The 21,954-nt window shown below is 26.4% G+C and overlaps 1 protein-coding gene across 3 annotated transcripts in view; it reads left to right on the top strand.

The window, feature by feature from the left end:
* Window positions 1-20,299, top strand: part of LOC135928210 (putative uncharacterized protein DDB_G0277255) — a 34,991-nt gene extending 14,692 nt beyond the window's left edge. Inside the window, exons 7-12 of one of the 3 annotated variants that reach the window (XM_065464599.1) lie at window positions 16,730-16,814; window positions 16,855-16,976; window positions 17,038-17,257; window positions 17,583-17,801; window positions 18,303-19,739; window positions 20,028-20,299. In XM_065464599.1, the coding sequence (XP_065320671.1) occupies window positions 16,730-16,814; window positions 16,855-16,976; window positions 17,038-17,257; window positions 17,583-17,801; window positions 18,303-19,739; window positions 20,028-20,176 (2,232 nt within the window). In that variant the 3' untranslated portion in view covers window positions 20,177-20,299. The remainder of the gene's footprint in view (window positions 1-16,729; window positions 16,815-16,854; window positions 16,977-17,037; window positions 17,258-17,582; window positions 17,802-18,302; window positions 19,740-20,027) is intronic. The other 2 variants (XM_065464600.1, XM_065464601.1) reach the window with 2 other exon arrangements.
* Window positions 20,300-21,954: the final 1,655 nt, after the last annotated feature.

Below are 21,954 nucleotides of genomic sequence, written 5' to 3' on the forward strand. Positions count from 1 at the left end.
TTACAATAATATAAAATCCGCTAGTTAGCTTATTATTATTTAATTTTTATAATACGCCAACTTGCGGAATTAATATTAATGAAATTTAAAATCTAATTATAATTATTTTTAATTTAATTATACTAAAGGATTTAAACTCTTTATTATGGGATAAAAGAAAATACAACTATTAATGTCTATTCATTTATTATTGAATATATCTAAGAATATAATTTTTTATAAGTTATTTATAGAATAAGAAAATGAACCTCGCTCCACTTAAGAGAGAATATAACAAAAATTTTTACCTAGGAATTTGCAGTTTACCTTGGGTGGGTCTATTTATCGCTCGGCTGAAAATATCGGAAATATCGCTTGGCTAACCACACTATAAATCATCTTATTACTAAATATCGTTCGGCTAGAAAATATCGCTCGGCTAACCACATAATAAATCATTTATTACTAAATATTGCTCGGCTAGGATATATCGCTCGGCTAACCACATAATAAATCATTTATTACTAAATATCGCTAGGCTAGGATATATCGCTCGGCTTACCACATAATAAATAATTTATTACTAATTATCGCTCGGCTGAGAAATGTCGCTCAGCTAGGAAATATCGCTCGGCTAACCACACTATAAATCATTTTATTACTAAATATCGTTCGGCTAACCACATAATAAATCATTTATTACTAAATTTCGCTCGGCTTACCACATAATAAATCATTTATTACTAATTATCGCTCGGATGGAAAATGTTGCTCAGCTAACCACATAATAAATCAAATTCTAGACTAGTGACATAATAAATAATTTATTACTAAATATTGCTTGGCTGAGAAATATAGCTCGGCTATAAATAATCCTCTATTTATATATTATATTTACTATCATATTCTAAGTGAGCTTTCATTTTCTTAATATTAATTGAGTATTATTAATTTTTATATATAAAATAAGTGTTTGGAGGTATAAAAAAATTTATATTAGATATTTAAGCATCAATACTTTTATAAAATTAAATTTAACCATAACCTTATTTTTTATAAAAGTAATAAAAATAATATTCTATCCGCTAGATGGCGTCAATAATATTAATTTTTTCTAAATAAAAATAATGAATGGATTTAATATATTTTTTTTAAATATCTAAATACTACCAAGTTAGCCTCCTAAATCAACACACCCACTTAGTAACTTGACCCAATCCACGTCATGTACGCAACCTTCTTCCACTGTACTAAGTTTGAGACTGTTCCTCCCTATCAAAAGTGAAATAGTAAGTATAATCACATTCTGTTTCAGATATTATAGCTTCAATACATTTATAAAATAAAATTTACTCATTTTTTTACATTCATGATAGTAAAAAAAAAATATTTTTCTATCCTCTAGATGAAATTTTTTTTATCATTCAAATTTAGAAAACAAAAATTTTGGACTGGTCTATTTTAACTTATTCTACCAAGATGCACTAAAATGTCTAACGGTGTTTTTTATTGTATTCTTTTCTATATTTTAGTAAATTAATTACTAGTCTTTTTTAAATTTTACCATTTCCATTGATCAGAGTAATTCGAGTAATTCTTTTTATTAATGCATAATTATAAATCATAATTTCACGATATATATATATATATATATATAATAATAATAATAATAATGATGTTATAATATAAGTGATTATTTATATAAAATATAATTTATTTGGCATCGGCGAAGAGAGGATTAAAATATATATTTAAGATAATATAATTATATATATTGACGAAATAAATAATATTAGTTATTCTAGAAATATAAGAAAGGGGCAGGCGAAGATCGGGACAAGTTCACTTCACTATATTATAAGCCTAATTATGTATATTGATGAAATATATCTGTTACTTTAATGGGTGAAGGGCATGCGAAAATCAGGAAAAAATAGGGAATTAAAATTTATAATAAATATTTTCATAATTGCGAAATTTAAAAAATATTAAGAAGTTAAGTTCATAAATGCATTCTAAATATATTAATGAAGTGAAATAATAAAATAAATTAACGATAAGAAATAAAGCATTAAAAATATAAATGTAGGACCTCTAAGCAAGTAAACCCGATTCATATTATTAATTTTTACCAATAATATAAAAATATTTGGAAAACACTAAATGTGTCAATCCTATGCGATATTTAATATCGGCACAGCCCTATTAATGATTTATGTTTTCCCCATAATTTCGTTAAATGAGCTCTGATTTTATATCTGGGTTTGAGTATTATTAAAATAAGTATCTTTTATTAATGAATATTTTTAAATTAAACAAAAATTATTTTAAAAAAAAGTTTGGACCCTGAACCTAAATTTTAAAATAGGTTTTTTCCGCGAAATATCGAGTTGTTCTTAAATAAAAAAATAATAAAAATTAATTTCAGGAAATAACTTTAATTCTCTGAATGAGAAAAATTATTTTCAGAAAAACTTGATAAAATATATTGAAATAACAGTGCCAGATGCGGCAAATAAGTTATTTCAAAATATCATTTATGACATATCACCAATTTTTTTCGAATTCAGATTCAATGGAGGATGCTTTATTAAGGTTTATATTCATTTACTCTTCATATTTTCTTTCAATATGTGATTTATAAATTTTATTATGGGTTCTATTTTTCATTCAAATAATATAGTTTGTTAAAGGGTTTTGAATCCTGCAAAAAATCTCTCAAGGTTCGAATTAGATTAGGTGCCCAGAAAAATAAAGACTTGTAAAATTTAGTTAAAATAACAGATACATAATTTTACTTTAAATTAATCTTATTATATTTATTTTAGAATTCACCTTAAAAATATTTATCATTCGGAGTTTTGGTGATCATCATTTAAAAAAATAGAACTATATATTACATTCTAGGGCGATAATTTAATAAAATTGGACATTATTTACTCTATATCTTATAAATATAAACCTTTATCTACTATTTATGTATAAATAAGAAATAGTTTTAGAATTTTAAAAAATCTGACCTTTTTTTAAATTTTAAGAGCGGGGATTAAATGGCGTAAATAAATTTAATTGTTTAAAATTTATTAACATTCCAATAGGAATCTTTGAGATTAAAAAAATTTAAAAATGGCGTAAATAACTTAAAATTTATTAACATTTAATTAATTGGAAATTTGAAAATATTATAAAATCCCTTAAATTATTATTATTTATAATTATACAAATATCTTAATATATGATTTTAAACAATACATAGAACCCGATTGAACCCGGGTTTATATAAAATTTCCGGATTCTGTTCGGGGTTTTTAAAATTTTTCAAACGGGCCTCAGGTTCAGTTCATTAGATTTTATTCTAAAACCCGGGTTTTCTTATCTGGGTTCGGGTTCAATTCGAATCCCGATTTAGAGTTATCATCAATCTTTTTATTTACTCAAGATTCTAGAAAAGAAATTATTTTTTTTCTTTTTTTGCAGATTAAAAAGGGATCCAGCTATGGCCTTAAGAGAAAAAAATAAATTAAGAGAGCCCCAACCAATGACGCTAAAGAAGATATCAAATGATTTTATAAGTGAAAAAATATTACAAATGACACAATCATCTATCTTAAAGAATTATATTCCACATGAAATTGAATCTGACGGTAATTGCTTTTACCGGGCAATTTCAATGTCATTATATAAAACACAAATTCATCATATTTTTTTACGATTAATAACTGCTATCGAAATAATTTTAAACTCACAATATTATGATCAAAATAATTCTGATTTTTTCAATATCTATAAAATTAATCCAAATATATGGGTTAGTGATTATCATGAATTACTCGATTCGGCACTGAGTATAAATGTTTGGGCTGAGCAAATGCATATATGTGCATTAAGTGCAGCTCTTGCCGAACCAATTCATGTATTTTGCCCATCAAAATCATTAAAAGCTTTTAACGATATCCTTTATGGCAGGGGAGTAAGCCAGAGAAAGCCTCATATTTTAATCATGTGGACATCTACCATATGTCCAAATGATATATTTAATTTGAGAATCAATCACTTTGTATCTCTTATACCAAATAATTATAGTAATACATTAACTATAAAACCCCAATCCAACATTACTATAAAAGATTTATCATTTTCGATAGAAAATATTTAAAAAAAACCATTTAGCAAAGATATCCGAATAAAATCTTTACCATTTTTTTCAAACAATATTATAGCCAAAGAAGGTCATCCAAACTACGGTTTTTTTAAACATTGTAAAATGCATAAATATTTTGCTTTCTTCTAATAATATTTTGTACGAAATACCTTTAGGCATTAAATATAATGTGTATTTTTTAATTTCTAATAAGAATTTTACAAATTATAAGAATAAAAAATTATATATAGATGATTGTGGACCATGGACGGGTTCAAAATCAAGCTCAAAAAAATTATATTATAATATATATAACGATAATGTTCAAGGTCCATATATTTTTAAAGATGGCCTATTTAGGTAGGACACTCGCCTAGGTGGTTCTAGAATTTTAAAAAAAAATAGAACCTCAACCTTTAACCAAAAATATTATTGTTCTTTATAAATACTATAGTATTTTAAAGAGAAGTAAAGAGTATAAACGCCGCATTTTAAAAATTAATTTTATTGAAAACCCTAATCATGATGTTAAAGAAATATATTTAGTAGAATATGTAGGACAATGGCCCGGTCCCGCTTGCCATGGGAATTCCAAAAAGATTGTAAATCCTTATGTACGGACATCAAATCAGTTATTATCGAATATTAAAAATCAAATAAAGGACAATCAAACATGTCGCAATATTTATAATAATTATATATTTCAAAAAGACCCTATTAAACCAAAAAATTTAAAACAAATTTATAACTTAAATTATAAGCTTAAAAAAGATACAAAAGTACCTCTAAATTTCGCGGATAATATTTTACACATTACTAATGATTTACATATTTCGCCATTTATCCAATCAATCATTCATATCAAAGACAAAACACCATCGATAATTTGCTGTACTCATTTTATTATTAAAACTATAAAGTTTTTGTCAAACCAAGCTAACTTCTGTATATTAGGCGTTGATAAAACATTTAATTTGGGTGATCTATACCTTACTGCTATAGTATTTAAACATATAGCAGTTAAAAGATATAAAAAAGACGAATCCCCGATATTTTTAGGACCAATATATTTGCATGGGGATTCTGATATGACCACATATCATACTTTTTTTCTCATTTACATTCTGTATTTTTAAAAAATAAAATTAATATTAAAAATATCATATTTGGTAGTGACCAAGAAAAGGCTATAGTAAAACCGATTCGGGAAATATTTAAATTTAATACTCATTTAATATGCACGCGTCATTTAAAAGACAATATAAGAAAATATTTGTAGGAAAAACAAGGTGTAAATGCTGTTATGTCTAAAAAAATTATATAGGATATTTTTTCTTTTAATGGGCTTGTATTTTCTCGGAACGACCAAATATATGAAAAATTAAATGATTTATATAATTATTGTAATAATCTAAATTTAAATATATTTTTGCCATATATAAAAAATAAATTTCAAAAAGTAATTTATGAACATGTTTACATTCCCCTAAAAAATAAAATAATAAATTGTTTATGGACAAATAACAACTGTGAATCTATGAATCACGTTTTAAAATCACATATAAACTGGAAACAACGTCCTTTAAAAGAATTAATCGAAAAAATTAAAGATATAACAATGTTACAAGAAAAAGAATTTGAAAGATCCTTCTCAGGAACAGGAGAATATTTTTTAAATAATGAGTATCATAACTATTTAATTCCCGAATCGATAGATTGTCATGATACATTAAATGATTTACTTAATAGTAAAAACTTAGATAAATTACATTCATTAAATAAAACTTTATCTGTTTTAGAACCAAAAGGCTCAAAAAAACCACATCAGCGACGTAGAATTAAAGCAGAAAGGACTCGAAAAATAATATCAACTAAATTATATTTATCTAAGGGAATTAATGTTCTAGTTTTTAGTTGTACAATGATAACGCTTTATCTTCATATAATTATTAAGTATCATAACAATCTACTGATTCGGGTATTAGAAATTAGGATAATAATTATTTAATAAATATTCTTCTCACTCTCTGAGATTTATCTTTCAAATTCATTCTCTTAGATCATTGTAATATCTTTAATTTTGGGGTTTAATTATTTTAAAGGGTTTTTTAGTTAATATATTATATATGGCGAAAAATTTTAATTCATTTTTACAATAGTTGCATAAATCACTTAAATTTTTTATTATGGCCATCCATTAAAATAAAAATTATGTTGTGTAATTTTTTAGACATAATAGCATTTACAATTTTTTTTATTGGAATATTTCTCGAATCGGGTTTACTCGCTTAGGGGTCCTACATTTATATTTTTAATGCTTTATTTCTTATCGTTAATTTATTTTATTATTTCACTTCTTTAATATATTTAGAATGCATTTATGAACTCACTACTTAATATTTTTTAAATTTCGCAATTATGAAAATATTTATTATAAATTTTAATTCCCTATTTTTTCCTGATTTTCGCATGCCCTTCACCCATTAAAGTAACAGATATATTTCATCAATATACATAATTAGGTTTATAATATAGTGAAGTGAACTTGTCCCGACCTTCGCCTGCCCCTTTCTTATATTTCTAGAATAACTAATATTATTTATTTCGTCAATATATATAATTATATTATCTTAAATATATATTTTAATCCTCTCTTCGCCGATGCCGAATAAATTATATTTTATATAAATAATCACTTATATTATAACATCATTATTATTATATATATATATCGTGAAATTATGATTTATAATTATGCATTAATAAAAAGAATTACTCGAATTACTCTGATCAATGGAAATGGTAAAATTTAAAAAAGACTAGTAATTAATTTACTAAAATATAGAAAAGAATACAATAAAAAACACCGTTAGACATTTTAGTGCATCTTGGTAGAATAAGCTAAAATAGGCCAGTCCAAAATTTTTGTTTTCTAAATTTGAATGATAAAAAAAATTTCATCTAGAGGATAGAAAAATATTTTTTTTTACTATCATGAATGTAAAAAAATGAGTAAATTTTATTTTATAAATGTATTGAAGCTATAATATCTGAAACAGAATGTGATTATACTTACTATTTCACTTTTGATAGGGAAGAACAGTCTCAAACTTAGTACAGTGGAAGAAGGTTGCGTACATGACGTGGATTGGGTCAAGTTACTAAGTGGGTGTGTTGATTTAGGAGGCTAACTTGGTAGTATTTAGATATTTAAAAAAAATATATTAAATCCATTCATTATTTTTATTTAGAAAAAATTAATAATATTGACGCCATCTAGAGGATAGAATATTATTTTTATTACTTTTATAAAAAATAAGGATTATGGTTAAATTTAATTTTATAAAAGTATTGATGCTTAAATATCTAATAGAAATTTTTTCATACCTCCAACACTTATTTTATATATAAAAATTAATAATACTCAATTAATATTAAGAAAATGAAAGCTCACTTAGAATATGATAGTAAATATAATATATAAATAGAGGATTATTTATAGCCTAGCTATATTTCTCAGCCAAGCAATATTTAGTAGTAAATGATTTATTATGTCACTAGTCTAGAATTTGATTTATTATGTGGTTAGCCGAGCAACATTTTCCAGCCGAGCGATATTTAGTAATAAATGATTTATTGTGTAGTTAGCCGAGCGACATTTTTCAGCCGAGTGATAATTAGTAATAAATGATTTATTATGTGGTAAGCCGAGCGATATTTAGTAATAAATGATTTATTATGTGGTTAGCCGAGCGATATTTCCTAGCCGAGCGACATTTCTCAGCCGAGCGATAATTAGTAATAAATGATTTATTATGTGGTTAGCCGAGCGATATTTCCTAGCCGAGCAATATTTTTAGCCGAGCGATAAAGACCCACCGGTTTACCTTAGCATTAGCAGTTTACCTTAGCATTTGTACTTAACTCAAACCGAAAAATTATATGTAATAATGTAGGCATTTATTTTGAACATTCGGGCTCGTTAATCGATCCTTACAAAAAGATCGAATCCAGATCACGATCTTTTTAAAAAAAGGATCACTATCCTTATTTAAATTTCTGAAGAAAATTTTTGATCTCTGCAAAATTAACTAATATATAAATAAATTAAATATGTTGTAAATTTATTGTAATTGAATAATATAATATAACAAATAGAATATATATTTATAATTAAAATTAGCCTTTAATAATAAAATTTTTTCTAAGTCACATTTAAACATTCACGTTTTTCATTAAGTACATACTTAGCTTTACTAAACAAGAGCTCTTTCAATAAATATATTTTTTTAAATTTACATAAGTATTAAAATATTAATTGAATCATCATTTGAATAAAAAAAAAAATATTAATGGAAAGATCATTTTGTGAATAATTTTTCTCAAAGAAGATATCTTTTTCATTCATACATCCATTATAAGCATCTGCATGTGGTTGATTATGCACATTTTCCAAGTGGGCAATTATCCTTTCTTTTACCAGCAGATTTTGTGGCAGATTAATATAAGGCTAATGTTTAAATTTTGGGTGAATTATTGCTGCTAATATGTTACTGTCATCATACAATGAAGGAAATCTATATTAAGAAATGATAATTAATTTATCATTAAATAAGTGTTCATTCATATAAATCAGGTTGCAAAACTTAGCTCTTTTAAATTTTACAATCAGGTCTGGCCCATTATCTATATAGTATATTTGGGTCATATCTTAAATATTGATTAAATTTCAAAATATTAGCTTAAAATTCAAAAAATCTATTAAATTTTTAATTCTTTGCTGGCCCATTAAAATTTTACCAGATATCAGAGGCAAAAATATTTTACTAAATTTGCCAAGTTCATTGCAATTTTTAATAAATTTTGCAGATATCTGATATATCAATTTAAAATAATTGCATAAAAATTTATTACCTTTTCTAAATATCTCTAAGAACACTAATGTATCTATTAGTATGGTTAGAAGTGGGGTTAAATATCCCTAGTCCATATTATCCTCCTGTTCTAAGGTCTTCAATCATGTTGCCAATGGTTCCATAACCTTTTAAATTTTAATTATATAAGATATCTTCCCATTTTTTACAATAGAATATCAGCCATTTTAGGGGACATATTTTGTTTGTTAATTAAAGCAAAACAGCAAATGTTGATCATGATATTCCCTTATAATTGATATCATTTTCTGCCTTCTCTTCATCTGTGGTTGCAATAAGGTTCAGATTATGACAACAACAGCGTTGAAGTGTTGGTAGGCTAATAGTTAGATTATTAGGGTCATCAACAGATAATAACCCAAATTTATTAATTTTAAATCCTCACACTCTCTTCTTCATTTTCTCTAAAAACTCTAAAAATTTATTTTAAATAATTTTTTGTTAAATATAAATATTACTTAAATGCCTTGACAAAGTTGATTCCATTGTCGGTCACATCTTATGAATTTTATAAGTCTTATGGATATCCATAATTTCCATAGCCGAAACATATGTTTGCTTTCCAATTATACCCCTCAGTGCCAAAGCTACTGATCTTTTCTCGAGAGTTAATAGTCCGAACTAATGGGCAGTAACTCCGATAAAAGTCCTAAAATAAAACATTATAAATATAATATACCTTCGATGACCGCTCAATCGGCAGTGGTGCAAACATATGAGACTTCAGACAAATCTCTTAGGTCATTCCTCAAATAAGCAAAAAAATGAAATTTTAGGCCGACCCCCTTCGATTTTTTTAAAATTTGGCAAGCAAAGAAAGGTTAGTGTAGTTAAGAAATAGCTAAAATTTTAGTCTCGTAAGATTTATATTTTTGGAGATATTAGGGTTTAAAGTGGCAAAAATGACCTATTTTTACCATTATCTGCCTTCATTCAATTAAGCATGTCTTAAAAACTACATAATTGTAAATAACAAATTCAATATCCAAATTACGTACAAAGATTCTACTTTTTTTTCCAATTTCCGGCCATTTTATTTAATATTTAAGGACTAAAAACGATTTTTTGGAAATAATACGACCTTCAATTTAAAAATTTTTTTTAGTAGATATTATTAAACTCTTCCTTTATACTTATAAAAAAAATTGGTGGTCTGGGACGCGGCCATCCTCTCTCTCAAAATCGATAAAAATGTTTTGAAAAGTGTATAAATATATTCCCGAAATGGGGCGTCTTTGAATAAAATTATATTTAAATCAGTTTATAATGGTTTTTTTGAACTATTTGATATAATTTAAAGGATTATTCATCTTGTAAATGAAAATAACAATAAATGGAGCTTTCATTCAATTTTAAAAATTATCTGTCTATAAAAGAAATTCAATTTATTACATTATTTATAATCTATTTTATATTTGCCCATATAACATATATTTAATGAATATTAATAAAATATGTTCAACCAAGTTTCGAGTTCTTGAATATATGAAATCTTGTGCATTTCATATATGACAAAAATAATATCAAAATTTTCGCTACTCAATTTTTTAAAATAATTTAATATTTTTAAAATATTACAAATATTAATTTATTATTGTGCACAAAATAGAAATATTATTATCATAAAATAGCCCAAAATAATATTAATATTGGATCGGATTTTCTAAAATCGGCATAACCTTACTTGTAAATAAGAATAACAATAAATGAGTGTCAATCAATAAATTAAATAAAAATTTTAAAATTGATTAATCATTCAATAACACATGCTCACTATATTAATTCATTTTTTAATTAATTTCTTGGTATTTTAAAAAAACTATAATAAATTCTAATTATTCTTATAATATCAAAGGTAAAAAAAATTATAGGAATGTACCGATATTTTTCATTGGATCGGGCCGATTTTTTTATTTTTTTCGATATATTTAATTTTTTGATATTTAAGAAAATATTTTTATTGAGTTAAGAATATTCTTATATAATTGAAGTGATAAATTTTATAAAAAACTAAATAATTAATAAATTTTAGGTTTTAAAACTAAATCAATAATTTTTTCAAAAATTAACAAGTTTATCATGATAGTAGATAAGATACTATTTTCTACATCAAAATAAAGTTTTTAGAACAAAAAAAAGGTTATACCACATTTTTACTATATATTTATATATAATTTTACATATATGAATATAATTGGATAAATAGCCCTAAAATACTAGGTTAATTAAAATTTTATAATTATTTATTTTAAGTTAAGATAAAATATATAATATATAGAGCGAGCAAATTAGATTAGTGATATCGGTTATTTGGCCGATATCAATATAATATCTGCAATATCGTATCGGATTAACTCCCTAAAGGTGGTACGGTACACCTGTAATTATTAGATAATCGAATAAGTGATATTTTTATAAATTTTTTAAAATACTGAAACATAATAATGTAACTACAAATCTTAGAAATATACCATCTTGTATGTCACTTCACTCAGATGTAAAGATATGTGATAAATGTCGAAGAAAACTCGGAACAGCTTATAAGTCAAATGACGCATTTATAGACCCTGATATTCATCCATACCGAAGAGAACCCGGCTATTGAATCAATTAATACATCATTGATAGAAATTGGGGAATCTCCAATAAAAAAAAAGGTTAACAGAAAAAAGATATACAATTAACAAAATTAAAAAGGCTATAGAATCCAATTTAGATATAAATGCGATTGAGCCAGCTTCTATCAGTAAAGATGATGATATTCTAAGCAAAAAAATTCCCACTCCTATCTAAAACTTATAAATATATTTTGACGATATTACCAGAAAATTGAACAGTGTCCAAAATAATGAATGAATTTAATACAATAAAATACATCGCAAGACCTAAATTATTGATAGCGGAAAAGTTATTTCTATTAACACCTAACCCCAAGCCTGGAAAAACTAGATGAATATACAGTTAAAATTGTACAAGAATTTTATTGTACGGACGAAATAAGCAGAATCATGCCAGCTAAGAAAGATTGCGTTTCGATTTTGATTAAAGACGGAAAAAAGAATACGATACAAAAAAGATTAATTTTAGATAATTTGAAAGAAATTTATATATTTTTTAAAGAAATGACACCTTATGTTAAAATTGGTTTTTTAAAATTTGCAAGCATTCGCCCAAAAATTTATATACTCGTTGGAGGTAGTGGTACACATCATGTATGTGTTTGCAGCTACCACCAAAATTTTAAATTAATGATCATTGGATCAAATTTAACTAAAGATGATATGTTGCCTTTAAAACATACAAACATATTTTACCCTTAATAATTTGTAATCCGCCTCAACCATCCAATTATATAGGCAAATGTGATAATTGTCCAGGGTCAACACATTTACGCGATCAAAAAAATATTGTTTCGTTTTAAGGACATCGAATTTATAACATACAAACAATGGCTATCCGTAGATAGAACCACTCTTGAAACAACAACCAAGCCAGTAGATGAATTTATCAATGCCTTTTTTGAAAAAATGGAATTTTTATTACTCCATTCTTTTATTTCAACGCAACAATCGTTGTGTCAAAACAATCTAAAATTGAACTTAGACGAAGGTTAATATTTAATTTTATGTGATTTTTCAGAAAAACTATAGTTTTATACTTCAGGATGATGTACAAAGTTTATTGGAATAGGGCACAATTCACTGTTCACCCTTTTGTTATATATTATAAAGATAATTTTGCCAATATTTGTTGCCTAAATTATCTAATGATATCCGAATCTTTGCAACACAATACAATAGCAGCACATTATTTCCAAAAAACATTGGTAAATTTTTTAATTAATAAAATTTGTATGCCAAATAAAATTTTTTATTTATCCGATGGATCCGCTGCACAGTATAAAAATCGTAAAAATTTTATTAATATTTGTCATCATGAGATGGATTTCGAGGTACAGACGGAATGACATTTTTCTGCTACAGCACACGAGAAAAGTGTTTGTAATGGGATTGGTGGCACTGTTAAAAGATTAGCCGCTAGAGCTAGTTTACAAAGGCCTTACTCAAAGCAATTAACCACATCATATGAATTGTACGAGTTCTTTAAAGAAAATATTAAAGGCATATATTTTGAATATATGACTCAAAAAAATTATGATTACGAAGAACTATTACTCAGGGAAAGATTTTCAAACCTATACCTACACAGAAATTTCACACCGTGATTCCAACAGGTCTACATCAATTTAAAAGTAAAATGTATTCCAATTCAATAGAAAGCACTATAGAATATTTATCATATAATGATGAAAGTATAATTTTTGGAGAAATATCAGGATACATAACGTGTGTTTATGATTCTAATTGGTGGTTAGCCTTTGTTTTACGGAAAAATCAAAAGCAGGAAGAAATATAAGTTTTTACACCCATCCGGATCTTCTAATTCCTTTAAATTTCCAAGATGTCATATCTTAAAATTAGTTTCACCGTTAATTGCTACTGGCCGTAGTTATACATTGTCGTCACAAGAAAGTATATGCGCTACCGAAAAATTAGAATATTTTAAAAGTGAGTTATATATTAGATTTTTAAATTTATATATTTTGCTAAGCCAAAATAATATCCCAGAAGAGGATGCATTAACCTTTTGGAAGAAAAAGCAACTGGAACTTCCTAGGCTTGCTAATTTAGCTAGGAAGGTTCTTTGTATACCTGCAACCAGTACACCCAGCGAAAGAATTTTTTCCATTGCTGGATTAATACTCAATGCAAAAAGGACTTCTTTATGTCCCACCAATCTTGATAAAATTCTATTTATTCATGATAATTATAATTTAGCTAAATCTGAATTCTGATTTATTATATTTCTTACTTAATATTTTGTTTGCATTTCAAATATATATTTGTTATAATAAAAATCAATAGAATATTACTAATATGTGTTGTTTATGTGACTCTGATCTGAGTGAAAAAGCAATTCCTTAGTCTATTTCTGAGAATGAGAAAATACATGAATTTAAATTGAAGTGAGACAAGAAATAATTTAAGAAATAAACTATGATAACAATGTGTTAGAAAAGAGCGCCAAATTATAAAAAAATGTAATACATTGATTTATAAATTAAATTTATTAAAAAAATTTTTTAAATAAATATCGCGCCGCCGCCGCCGACAATTTAGTAGGCGGCGGCTAAATCGGCGCGCCGCCGAACGCCGATAAAAAATTTAAAAAAAAATTGCCGGCGGCGTACAGGTCTAATGTTAATATACTATGCCAACGTGTGGACATTTAATTTTAAGGTTTTCATGTGCATGGAATTATTGTTATTATTATCATTGGAATTGCCAATTTGAAAACGGGTATGGATCAATGCTGTCAAGATCTAACATGTCTGATGTTAAATCTATTGTACTTAGACATTTTTTTGATCTTCCTCAATTCAAATTCAACCTCTGCAGTTTTATATCTTAGAGCAGTAATAATTTCTCTAATTCTTTTGCAAAAAAATTTCCAGACTATGGACTTTTTATTATCCAGAGTTAGGATACTAAAATTATTTATAGAATTATTAAATGTAGATACATCCATTTTTTAAAATATATAAAATTATGGTAACTTTTGGAATTTTAGATTTTTGATTGATTGAATTCTATAATGACGTCAATATAATTATGATTTTAAAATAGTAGAAAATAAAAAGTCATCAAAATCCTGATTGACATTAAAAAAATTACAACAGTGATGTTGACCAATTATTAGAATAAAAAGGAAAGAAATTTCTGCGCCGCCGGTGCTGGCGCGCCGGCCGATTTTCTTAAACGGCGGCGTTTTCGTGTAACCAAAAAATGGCGCACAGGTCTACTTCTAATTGCCTTTTGAGGTTGAAATACTAACTTTTGAAAAAGATATGTTCTTTTTATATAAAGAGCATATTGCAGTTAACATTGCATAGTTACTTCCATCCGTTTCATATAAAGTAAAATACTTATATAGCTTACGAAAATGTAAAAGATTCTCATTTATACCTATCACACCAATAGTAGGTGTATTATCTTTCAAATCTATAATGGACATTATTAAAACCTAGAATTAATTTATATTATATATAATTAGATAAATAAAACTTGTAGGCTGTAAATCTAAATGTTCTCTATAAAATTTATGAAATATTAAATATGGCGGATGTTGATAAAATATGATGTTAATAAATATTTTTTTTAAATAATTTAATTTAAAATTTTTTATTTTATTTATTCTTTTTAAGTAAAATATTAATTTTACAAAGGATCGAGATTGAATATTAAACAAAATGAACTCGATCACGATCCTCAATTTAAGATAGGATCATAAATCCGAGAAAATTGACAAATTTAGGATCGAATCCTGGATAGTCGATCTTTGATCTCGATCCTTTAACAACTCTGTGAACAATATATATGTTGGTTTGAATATCTATATAAAACTGAGAGCCTCTAGATTTTCTATTAATAAAATTCTACAATGTTGACTATCTACATCAAAAATTTATTAAAAAATGAAAAATCCTTTCATAAAATATTAATAATAAAATGGGTGAGTTATTATATATAAAAAAGATTTAAAATCCATTTTTATAAAAATAAATATAAAATCTTTGGAAGTAATTTGCGTAATCGGCTAATTTTAGCCGACTACAAAAGGGCTTAGCCGAGATTTTAGGTGAAAGATTGGCTAAACCTAATTAGACTACTCAAAATCGGCTAAACCTAATTAGACTACTCAAAATCGGCTAAACTTAATTAGGCTTAGCCTAAAAATCGGCGAAAACTAAATTACTTAAAAATTCTGCATCGGCTAATCGTCCGTCAGCGTTCCGTAAGATATGCCTACCATTAATTATTATTTATTTATTTTATTTATATTTAATGTAAATATTTTATTATTATCAACAAATAAACATGATATGATTTAATATTAATATTTATTTATATTCTTTAATGAAAATAAATTTATTTATTTGATGTTTTTTTAATAAAAAAAATGATATATTGTGTAATATTATTTTTGTTACATTTTACTAGTGATTTTCACGCCTAAAATTTTAAGCAAAAAAATATTTTTTGAAGTTCAAAAAGATTTTTCAACATATTGATTTATTAAGAATTTTAAATCTTCTTTGTAAATGAATCTTTTTTTGAGGAAAATATCTATTTTTTAAGTATATTAAAAGAGGTGTTTTTTTCTAAGTAATTTTTTGTAGTTTTTAGCCGATTATGCAACACTATTTGAAAGTATTAAAATAATGTAAAATACAATTTATAAATTTACATATAATCATATAATAACAAAAAAAAAGATCGGATCGATTTTTAAAGATATCGGCCCGATCCGATATTCCTTAAATCGCATAATATTGACCCCGATCTGATATTTAATATCGGCACAGTCCTAATAGAGTTATATTCAGTAGCATCCCTAGCTCTTATCACTTAGGGATGACCAATATTTAATTTATTTTAAGCGTGTTCAAATAAAATTTAAGTTTGCTCAACACCTATTACTTACCCCACCGACGCTAAAAGATTTATTAATAATCATTCAAATTGTTAATTTTATAGCTTATCGCCACTTTTTAAAAATACACGATATGTTGATCCATATAATTATATTTATAATTTTATTACTATTATTCCAGTATATCGTATCAGGCTCGGATGATTTTAATGTATATATTTGGAAGATTCCTGACGGTGTACTTTCGTTAAACTTTGATATTCATGGTATTTTATCATCTGCTATATTTAATCCTATGTATACTAGAAGCTTCCACGTACCACTTGCCTTATTATATAATGAAAGGGCACAGATCCATAGTTAATCAAACAAGGTTTGAACCTAATCAAAATTTATTGGTATCATCAGGCGTTGAAAAAATTATCAAGGTTTAAAATTTTACATCGTTGAAATATAAATCTAGTTTTAAAAACGAATCGTGATTTGCAGATTTGGAGCCCGAACGCGATAGGGTTGAAGGATAAAACTTTACTCAAAATTGGACCTAACGTTAAAAATATATTTGCCAGTAGTGATAAAAAAATGTGCAAGGATTTTGTCATTTGTGATAAAGATTTTATGGCAACATCATGTCAAAAAAATGAATCGGATATTATAATCGATAATAGTCATTCTTTGGACACCGGCATTTATTCTGCTCTAAATTTAGGTAAAATGTATTTTACTCTCATTAAATGGTGCCCACATCTTGAATTAAATATTGAATGCTTAATTGAATAATTTAAACTTATTTAATAATTTGGATGTAATATTGTATCTTCTATTTTATAAATCCTTTTTTTGGAAGGGAACCATGATTTTTTACGAAAAATAACAAGTAATGGTAACTCGTTTTTTTGCAAAATAATAAGAAAAGTAGCATTCACAGTTGTGCAGAAAGCTAATACCATTTAGCATTATTTTAGCCTATAAAATAGGGGAAAAAAGTTTACAATTACTAATCCCACCTCATTTAATTTTATAATGTGTTACAGACTTGACCAATAATAGGGAACCTATATCATTAGAGGCCGATAATGAAGCTGTCAATACAAGCAATGAAGTACACGATGAAAATACGCTCGGTGAAAATGAAGCTATATTGATGTACCCTAGATCCCTTCTGACATCTTATGACACGGCTGAACCTAGTGTTGAGGAAGATACCGGGATGCTCGCTTTCTTTGATTCACTACTTCAACACGAGCTCGAAGGTTACATGCATATCTTATAAAAAAATAGGGAGTGTCTAATCCTTATTTAAATTTTTTTTAGATTATATAAACTACATAAAATTTAGGAATTAATTTTATTTTGTAGCTTCATTATTTTAAGCAGATTTCATGAACTTGCTCGATCAGAGACTTCTACGAGAAAAAATATATTAAGCAATTGCATTTACAATTTTTTTAGGGCGTACCGCTTTTTAAATTTTTATTTAGCGATGCATATAACATTTTTCTGCCAATTCTTTTATTTTTGAGAGCTTATTTTATTTAAATTAATTGATATTTGTCTTATTTATTATGAAAATATTTTTATTTTAAACAAATTGAATAAGCATTTCTCATAGAATCAAGAGACATAATTTTCCCAAAATAATCAAGTTTACTAATAGATAGGGCAGGGAAACAACAAAATATTTTGAAAATATAAACAAAAAATTTGGAAAACTGATTGTGTAAAATATATCAATCACTATAATTTACTTATAGGTTGGGACTCCGATTTGGGATCAACGTCCTCTTCCTTTTCATCCCTCAGTTCTTGTGACGAAGAAATATCCATCACTTCCGCCTCCACTTCCCCGAAATTAAATCAGACCTATAATGCTAATAAGTATAGTTCCGATTCATATAAAGCTAATCTTACTAACAAAAGCTTTAAAAAGGATAATTTACCTAATACAAATTGCAATTCTCCCTCACAAATATCGTTTTACGAATGCACAGAGAGAGAAGAGCATCCGCCGTCTCCTGTTATACAACCCTCTACATCTTCAATCAAGAAGCCATCCGCTTTTAAAAGGTTTTTAAAACCCCGAGGTGAAAGGGGCAACATTTTTAAAAAGTGCAGAAAGAATTACGATTTTATCAGTAGTATTTCCCCTTCTAGTTCCTTCTCTTCTTCTTCCTTTGATGCGAGCTCTCCATTTGTTTCTAATACTGTCTATAAAAATGACACAGATCTGCTTGCACCAGCACTCGAAAAAAACGTTTGTTCAAATTCGACCTTTATCGGGCCACTTTTCAAGATGGAAGGACATTCCCACTATGATAAGCACTCTATTGTAGAGGTTCTCTCAATACCCGAGAATCTCGAAATCGATAAAAATAAAACAAATCAAGGCAAGAATCATAGAATCGCCATCGGAGCCAACAATAACAATCGGCTTAAACGTGAAAACCCCGATTACCGTTTGGATGCGATCAACGATGGTTTTGATTTTTACCTGACTTTTTACTCACATTTTGAGGCAGGTTGTCGACTTTTTAATAACGAAAATGATACTAATCAACAATACAGAATAAGTATTTACAATAATTCGGTTAACCACTTAGAAATGCCTAAACCAAAAAAAGAGTTATTTGATTCATGCACTATCAAAAGGCCTTTGTTGGAAATAGTTCACAATAACGTTAAGCAGATTAAAACATCGGAGGATCACATCAACAAAAATAATTGTGATAACTTTAGCAATAATATAACCGTTGATAAAACTTTTATACTCGAAAATAATTCTAAAATTGATTGTAATATAAATAATAACCACGCTTATATCCCTTGGGATTCCGAAATCCCTCCACTTTGTCAATCGAAATTATCTAAGTTGATATTGGAAAAGAAGGCGAAAGAAAAAATCAATAAAAATCGTCCTTATCTAACTGTTCACAGCAAACGCCGTAGATATGGAAATAATCAACAAACAAATAAAGAATTACCAACAAACAATTCACATAAATTACTCAATGATAAAAATAAAATGGTGTCTAGTTACAATGAATCGGAACATTCGGAGAGTGAGGAATTTAATTTCAAAAATTATATAACTCGTTCGGGCGAAAATATAGGCCAGATTATAATAGGAAAAAATGATAGCATTGATAATTTCTCGAAGTATAACCAATCCCATGATAGTGATGAAAATTATGGTATAATGCACTAATGTATAATTTTATATATATTTTTTTTAACGAATTTAAATTTTTATTTAAAAAATTGTAACAAATGCTCCATTTCTGGGTGAAAATTGAGTTAAGATCAACCCACTATTTTAAATTTCAAATAACCTCAAAAAATTATTTTTCCTTTATAATTAGATAGTTATTGTATTAATTAGATGGTAACTATGTTTAAAAAAAAATACGTATAATTGATCGAAGTGCAGTTAGAACCCGAAAGTAATCATACAACATAATTCTTTATTTTTTTTATTATAGGAATAACTAGTCAACAACACTCACTTAAAAATGGGAAAGAGCGCTTGTTACGGAAAATCAAAATGTTGAAAGCACTCGAAGATAAGGAATCTAATAATATCATATTTGAACCAGATAGTAAATCTTATCCAAATATTTCGAACACTTAACATTTATATTTAATAATGTTATAACTTAAACTCGTACCTTAATTTAAAGATAATTTATAATATATTCAAATAACATTTAATGTGTTTTATTTATAAAACTATAATTTTTTTATTCAAAATATTTATCAATAAAATAAAATGAGGTTTGCTAAATTATATAATTAAAAAACTGTCATTCATACTGCTTATTCTATTTTGATATTTTAATTGGGTATTTTGTCATGTGACTTTTCATTAAATTTCGCACGGGTTTAAGGCGATTAATGAATTAAATGCATCTTAAAAATGTCCATACATAGGAGTCAGCTTTAGCGCCATTTTGTGGTTTGCACGTCGATAAATGGCGCTACAGCAGACTCCTATTTATGGAACTTTTAAAAAGAGTCACCAATCTTGTAGTGTATGTCGTATTAGGATATGGAATCAGGGAATTCGGAAACTTTCGATTTTTGTGGAAAAATATTATAAAACCATACTGACTTTTTTAAGTACGATAAAGTAAAAAAAGTTTTTTTTCGCAATTTTAAAATCTCCCCAAAAGAAATTTTGACTAAATTTCGCAATTTAAAAATTTTATATTAGGTATAAATAAAAAATTTTGTCTGCAACAATGTGAGCATATATAATATTTCTACTTCTGTTTTCCACACAAAATTATCATTGACAATATTGCTAAATTAGTAATTCCATACAGAATATCCTATGTAATTTCAATTTCTCTTAAAAAAAAATTTCTTAATAAAAAGGACACATTGTTTTTAGAAAACTATAATTATCATCGAGATATGATATTTCTTTGTTTAAACGCTATAAATATGTTAAAAATTAAATTTTATATAAAGATACTAATCTATAAAAGTAGTTACTATTGCCAATAATATGATCAATCATAAATGTATCTTTTTAATTTTTGGATAGCGTCTAATTATTTTAAAATTAAATTTTTTGGAATGATATACTTTCCATTCCTTACTTATCAACAAGAAAAGTTCACAATTTTTAGAAAGAAAGAAAGATTTGATTATCATTTAAGGCTTGGAATTATAAGTTATTTTTAAAAGTAGCACCCTTTCCGTGATCATTTTTTAAAATCAGTTTGTGAATTTGATAATTTTTTTTGAGAATTTTCATTATATTATACCTTTTCCTTGATCTTCATCAATTTCATAAGGTTTATCCACATTAGAAGTCTGCAATAGGCAGGTTTTAGCCAAACAAAACTGGCCCATTCATTGTTTTAATTTTTTTAACCCGCCTGACCATGTTTTTTTTAATTCCTACTCCCAACCATTTATCTAAATATTTTGTTTAACCCGCCCTATGTTTAAAAATTATTTTAATGGCTAGTTAGGCTCCTATATTTATTATTATATTAAACTTATAAAATATACAATATTATGAAATAAAAAATGTTTTTTAATAAATAAAAGTCTGTTCTGCTCATTTCGCCCGAAAAATATTTAAAATTTATCCGATTATTGTTTTTATTTTTGGATAGACACTGCAAAATTTGATTGATTAATATTAAAAATAATCTTGGTTTTCGGAAAGCATCTGTGGCCTAGCCGATAAGAGCGTCGCTTGCCAATAGGATGGTTTAGATTAGTGTTGTTAAACGGTCATTCGGGCTGATTTTTAAAAAGGGTCCGATTATGTTTTTAGCTAAAATAATGTTATTTAAGCCTCGAGATTTGGCAATAAACCTTTCTGCCATATATGAGTGAAATATTCAGGCTTACATAATATCGTTGTGGCAATCTTAACTGGGTCGTTTTTAA

This window comes from Gordionus sp. m RMFG-2023, chromosome 4, assembly GCF_954871325.1.
Source record: "Gordionus sp. m RMFG-2023 chromosome 4, tfGorSpeb1-WG-v2, whole genome shotgun sequence".
NCBI classification, from domain to species: domain Eukaryota; kingdom Metazoa; phylum Nematomorpha; class Gordioida; order Chordodea; family Parachordodidae; genus Gordionus; species Gordionus sp. m RMFG-2023.